Consider the following 6,461-nt stretch of genomic DNA (forward strand, 5'->3'; position numbering starts at 1 on the left):
TCGGGGATAGGCTACAACCCCGTCTCACTCCCTTCCCAACCACTGCTTCCCTTTCATGCCCCTCAACTCTTGTAACTGCCATCTGGTTTCTGTACAAATTGTAAATAGCCTTTCCCTCCCTGTATTTTACCCCTGCCACCTTCAGAATGTAAAAGAGAGTATTCCAGTCAACATTGTCAAAAGCTTTCTCTAAGTCTACAAATGCTAGAAACGTAGGTTTGCCTTTCCTTAATCTAGTTTCTAAGATAAGTCGTAGGGTCAGTATTGCCTCACATGCTCCAATATTTCTGCAGAATCGAAACTGATCTTCCCCGAGGTCGGCTTCTACCAGTTTTTCCATTCGTCTGTAAAGAATTCGCGTTAGTAATTTGCAGCTGTGACTTATTAAACTGATGGTTCGGTTATTTTCACCTCTGTCAGCACCTGCTTTCTTTGGGATTGGAATTATTATATTCTTCTTTAAGTCTGAGGGTATTTCGCCTGTCTCATACATCTTGCTCACCAGATGGTAGAGTTTTGTCAGGACTGGCTCTCCCAAGGCTGTCAGTAGTTCTAATGGAATGTTGTCTACTCCCGGGGCCTTGTTTCGACTCAGGTCTTTCAGTGCTCTGTCAAACTCTTCACGCAGTATCGTATCTCCCAATTCATCTTCATCTACATCCTCTTCCATTTCTATAATATTGTCCTCAAGCACATTGCCCTTGTATAGGCCCTCTATATACTCCCTCCACCTTTCTGCTTTCCCTTCTTTGGTTAAAACTTGGTTTCCATCTGAGCTCTTGATATTCATACAAGTGGTTCTCTTTTCTCCAAAGGTCTCTTTAATTTTCCTGCAGGCAGTATCCATCTTACCCCTAGTGAGATAGCCCTCTACACCCTTACATTTGTCCTCTAGCCATCCCTGCTTAGCCATTTTGCACTTCCTGTCAATCTCGTTTTTGAGACGTTTGTATTCCTTTTTGCCTGCTTCATTTACTGCATTTTTATATTTTCTCCTTTCATCAATTAAATTCGGTATTTCTTCTGTTACCCAAGGATTTCTACTAGCCCTCGTCTTTTTACCTACTAGGTCCTCTGCTGCCTTCACTACTTCGTCTCTCAAAGCTACCCATTCTTCTTCTACTGTATTTCTTTCCACCATTCCTGTCAATTGTTCCCTTATGCTCTCCCTGAAACTCTGTACAACCTCTGGTTTAGTCAGTTTATCCAGGTCCCATCTCCTTAAATTCCCACCTTTTCGCAGTTTCTTCAGTTTTAATCTACAGGTCATAACCAATAGATTGTGGTCAGAGTCCACATCTGCCCCTGGAAATGTCTTACAATTTAAAACCTGGTCCCTAAATCCCTGTCTTACCATTATGTAATCTATCTGAAACCTGTCAGTATCTCCAGGCTTCTTTTATGATGCTTTACCATTACAATAATATAAACCATGTTTTTTACATTACTTATGCACTTCTTAACCATTTGTGTTGCACATTTATGTGCTACCTTCTGCATTTTGATAGTTTACTGATGCTGACAAAATACATTTTTGGGCAGGATACCTTTGTTGTGCCATCTTGACGTTTGTCATGATAATAGTAATACATTGGAGCAATATAATACATTTTTTTCTAAAAACTGAAGATCAGCTGATTTGAGATACATAAGTCAATGGTTAAGGTCAACAACTTTAAACGCGAATATACTTAGAATCCTGTCATGTTATATATCAATGTAAATCTCTACTCATTAGCATTCCAATAACGCAAGTTTCATTGCTTTATGTGGCTTAGAACCAGAATTATAGGCCTTTATGTTCACACAGATACACGCAAAGTTCACACAATTTCCAACCTTTGCAGACCTGTAACTTTCCTCGCAACTGTCATTTACCCCTGCAAACTGGTAATTTGCCATTTCTTATTTGGACACCTACTACAATAGTACAAGTTTATATGCCAACTAGCTCTGCAGATGATGAAGAAATTGATGAAATGTATGGTGAGATAAAGGAAATTATTCAGGTAGTGAAGGGAGACGAAAATTTAATAGCCATGGGTGACTGGAATTTGACTGTAGGAAAAGGAGGTGAAGGAAACGTAGTAGGTGAATATGGATTGCCACTAAGAAATGAAAGACGAAGCCGCCTGGTAGAATTTTGCACAGAGCCCAACTTAATCATAGCCATCACTTGGTTCAAGAGTCATGAAAGAAGGTTGTATACATGGAAGAACCCTGGGTATACTAGAAGGTTTCAGATAGATTATATAATGGTAAGACAGAGATTTAGGAACCAGATTTTAAATTGTAAGACATTTCCAGGGGCAGATGTGGACTCTGACCACAATCTATTGGCTATGAACTGTAGCTTAAAACTGAAGAAACTGCAAAAAGGTGGGAATTCAAGGAGATGGGACCTGGATAAACTGAAAGGACCAGAGGTTGTACGGAGTTTCAGGGAGAGTATAACGGAACAACTGACAGGAATGGGGGGAAGAAATACAGTAGAAGAAGAATGGGTAGCTTTGAGAATGAAATAGTGAAGGCAGCAGAGAATCAAGTAGGTAAAAAGATGAGGGCTTGCAGAAAACCTTGGGCAACGAAGGAGATACTGAATTTAATGGATGAAAGGAGAAAATACAAAAATGCAGCAAGCAGGCAAAAAGGAATACAAACGTCGCAAAAATGACATCGACAGGAAGCGCAAAATTGCTAAGCAAGGATGGCTAGATGACAAATGTAAGGATGTACGGGCTTATCTCACAAGGATAAGACAGATACTGCCTACAGGAAAATTAAAGAGACCTTTGGAGAAAAGAGAACCACTTGCATGAATATCAAGATCTCAGATGGAAACCCAGTTCTAAGCAAAGCAGAAATGTGGAAGGAGTATATAGAGGGTCTATACGGGGGCGATGTTCTTAAGGACAATATTATGGAAATGGAAGAGGAGGTAGATGAAGATGAAATGGGAGATACGATACTGCGTGAAGAGTTTGACAGAGCACTGAAAGACCTAAGTTGAAACAAGGCCCCGGGAGTAGACAACATTCCATTAGAGCTACTGACAGCCTTGGGAGAGCCAGTCCTGACAAAACTCTACCATCCGGTTAGCAAAATGCATGAGACAGGCGAAATACGCTCAGACTTCAAGAAGAATATAATAATTCCAATCCCAAAGAAAGCAGGCGTTGACAGATGTGAAAATTACCAAACTATCAATTTAATAAGTCACAGCTGCAAAATACTAACGCGGATTCTTTACAGACAAATGGAGAAACTAGTAGAAGCTGACCTCGGGGGAAGTCAGTTTGGATTATGTAGAAATGTTGGATGAGGCTATACTGACACTACGACTTATCTTGGAAGAAAGATTAAGGAAAGGCAAACCTACGTTTCTAGAGAAAGCTTTTGACAATGGTGACTGGAATACTCTTTTTCAATTTCTGACGGTGGCAGGGGTAAAATGCAGGGAGCGAAAGGCTATTTACAATTTGTACAGAAACCAGAAGGGAAGCAGTGGTTGGGAAGGGAATGAGACAGGGTTGTAGCCTCTCCCTGATGTTGTTCAATCTGTATATTGAGCAAGCAATAAAGGAAACAAAAGAAAAATTTGGAGTAGGTATTAAAATCCATGGAGAAGAAATAAAAACTTTGAGGTTCGCCGATGACATTGTAATTCTGTCAAAGACAGAAAAGTACTTGGAAGAGCAGCTGAACGGAATGGACAGTGTCTTGAAAGGAGGATATAAGATGAACATCAACAAATGCAGAATGAGGATAATGGAATGTAGTTGAATTAAGTAGGGTGATGCTGGGGGAATTGGATTAGGAAATGAGACACTTAAAGTAGTAAAGGAGTTTTGGTATTTGGGGAGCAATATAACTGATGATGGTCGAAGTAGGGAGGAAATAAAATGTAGACTGGCAATGGCAAGGAAAGCGTTTCTGAAGAAAAGAAATTTGTTAACATCGAGTATAGATTTAAGTGTCACGATGTCATTTCTGAAAGTATTTGTATGCAGTGTAGCCATGTATGGAAGTGAAATGTGGACGATAAATAGTTTAGACAAGAAGAGAATAGAAGCTTTCAAAATGTGGTGCTACAGAAGAATGCTGAAGATAACATGGGTAGATCACATAACTAATGTGGAGGTATTGAATAGAATTGGGGAGAAGAGGAGTTTGTGGCACAACTTGACTAGAAGAAGGGCTGGTAGGACATGTTCTGAGGCATCAAGGGATCACCAATTTAGTACTGGAGGGCAGCGTGAAGGGTAAAAATCGTAGAGAGAGACAAATAGATGAATACAGTAAGCAGATTCAGAAGGATGTAGGCTGCAGTATGTACTGGGAGATGAAGCAGCTTGCACAGGATAGAGTAGCATGGAGAGCTGCATCAAACCACTCCCAGGACTGAAGACCACAACAACAACATTTGGATCATTGGATGCATCAAGTCTGAAAGAAATCTGAGCTAGTTAGGTTGAAAATGTCACTTTTCTGCGTTGAATCGACATGGAATTACCCGTGTACCATCGCAGGAAGTGCGTCTTTCGTAGAAAAATCCGCCACTGAGGCACACTACTGGCTAATGGAAAGCAAATGACACAAAAAAACATACGGTATACTCTACAAATTATTACTTACAAGCGCCATAATAATCGGAGGATTGCGACTGTTTTCTATTTGGTGCTGTACCTTACTGCATATTTGTTAGTTGATACTTGGTTTTAAGAAAATTTCCTTTTGATGTTTAGCTATTGTTGTTTACCTCGAGAACTGGTTATGTATTTTTATGGCCCGTACTACTTTGTGCGTACGATGTTTGGTAACGGTTTAGCTTTGTAAACTAATTCTTTTTAACTCTTAGAAACTTGCCCGAGTGTTTCTGTATTGCGGTTTACCTGATTCCAACATTTTGTTTAACAATCTACAAACTTAAATGTAGCAAGTATCAACATCAGTTTACGCAGATGAATAATACTATTTATTTTATTTTATGTCCTGATCGTCTTGAATTTTGTGAAGCGTTGAAGGTTCTTGCGCAGTTGCTATCATCGGTAAGAAATACATTTATTATGCACCTACTCAGCCACATTACAATATACGTCAGAGTTTAGATCTGCCTTCTTGTGTGCTCACTACCAGTAGCAGTCGTCTCTGCGAACTTACTCCTTAGGTCTCTGTAAGACATGGTGGCAGCTTCAAATATAAATCAGCACTGTCAAGTCAACTGTCCGAAACACAGCAACGCAGAGCTCTTGTGCATGTTTATTTATTTGTTTGTTTCTCGTTGCCCCGGGCAACGCACAAGGACAAGGCAACATGCAGCGCTGCCAACACAGAAAAAAAATTTCTGTTAAACTACAGTGTAATTCAAATTAAATGCTTAATATTGTTATCTATCTTCCTAAAAATAAAATTCAATGCACTTTTAACTTACAAAGAAATTTTTTGTCATCGTTATTGCCTATTATTATGATTACTATTACTTCTACTTCTAAAAGAAAGCTTACTAAGTTTAGATTTTACTCACCACATTAATGTAGTTCCAGCCACAGTGTTTCATTCTCTTCCTCATCCTGCGGCAACATTTTATTTTCCTCCTTATTCTGCAATAGGATGTCTTGCGTGTCCACCACACTGCCGAAGTACTGGGTCCGGCTGAAGAAATGTCTGTATGCTATGATTCTGTCGGATTTGTCGTAGGAAGTTCTCCGGCAGATTGTAATCGTGACAGCACTTGCGAACACAATTCAAACTAGCTCTTATTGTAACAATGGCGTTCACCATAATAGATGTTAGGCTGTTCCAGTGAGACGTTTTTATAAAATTTAGTGAGCCAAGGGCCCCTTCTATCTATGCACTAGACTACGGTAAAAGCAAAAGCACAACAGCCACATCTTAAAGTTACCCAATAAGTATTCAGCAGGTACTGATGAAATACCAGATATTATCATCAAAGCAAGTGTAACATCTATCATAGAACCATTCATGGATATTTTCAATTCATCATTCGTGAGTGGTATATTCCCAAAAAATCTGAAAATGGCAAAAGTGACACCACTGTACAAGAAAGGGGACAAATATGAAGCTGCAAACTATAGACCTGTATCAGTATTGTCAGGCTTTGGTAAAATTCTTGAAAAACTATTTCTTAGAAGGCTGACAGCCTATCTAAATAAATAAAACATAATGTGTAATGCGTAACACGGATTCAGAACTGGCAGATGAACACAGTCAACTATTTAGACCTTCTTAAATGAAATTCTAACTGCATCAGATAATAAGCAACATGTGTCTGGCATATTTCTTGACCTTAGTAAAGCCTTCGATGTAATTGATCATAATACTCTGTTGCAGAAGCTAGGTAATTATGGAATACGAGGCCTGCCAAACAAGTGGATACATTCCTGCCTTCATGACCGTCAACAGATCACTCAAATAAAATACAAAGATATAAAAACGCAAAA

The 6,461-nt window shown here is 39.3% G+C and overlaps 1 protein-coding gene across 1 annotated transcript in view; it reads right to left on the reverse strand.

Annotated features, from left to right (window-relative positions):
• LOC124595309 (clusterin-associated protein 1) overlaps nucleotides 1-5,288 on the reverse strand; it is a 148,333-nt gene extending 143,045 nt beyond the window's left edge. The window contains exon 1 of the mRNA XM_047133998.1: nucleotides 5,161-5,288. Coding sequence (XP_046989954.1) covers nucleotides 5,161-5,182 — 22 coding nt within the window. The 5' untranslated portion in view covers nucleotides 5,183-5,288. The remainder of the gene's footprint in view (nucleotides 1-5,160) is intronic.
• Nucleotides 5,289-6,461: the final 1,173 nt, after the last annotated feature.

This window comes from Schistocerca americana, chromosome 2 (genome assembly GCF_021461395.2).
Source record: "Schistocerca americana isolate TAMUIC-IGC-003095 chromosome 2, iqSchAmer2.1, whole genome shotgun sequence".
In the NCBI taxonomy this organism is placed as follows: Eukaryota; Metazoa; Arthropoda; class Insecta; order Orthoptera; family Acrididae; genus Schistocerca; species Schistocerca americana.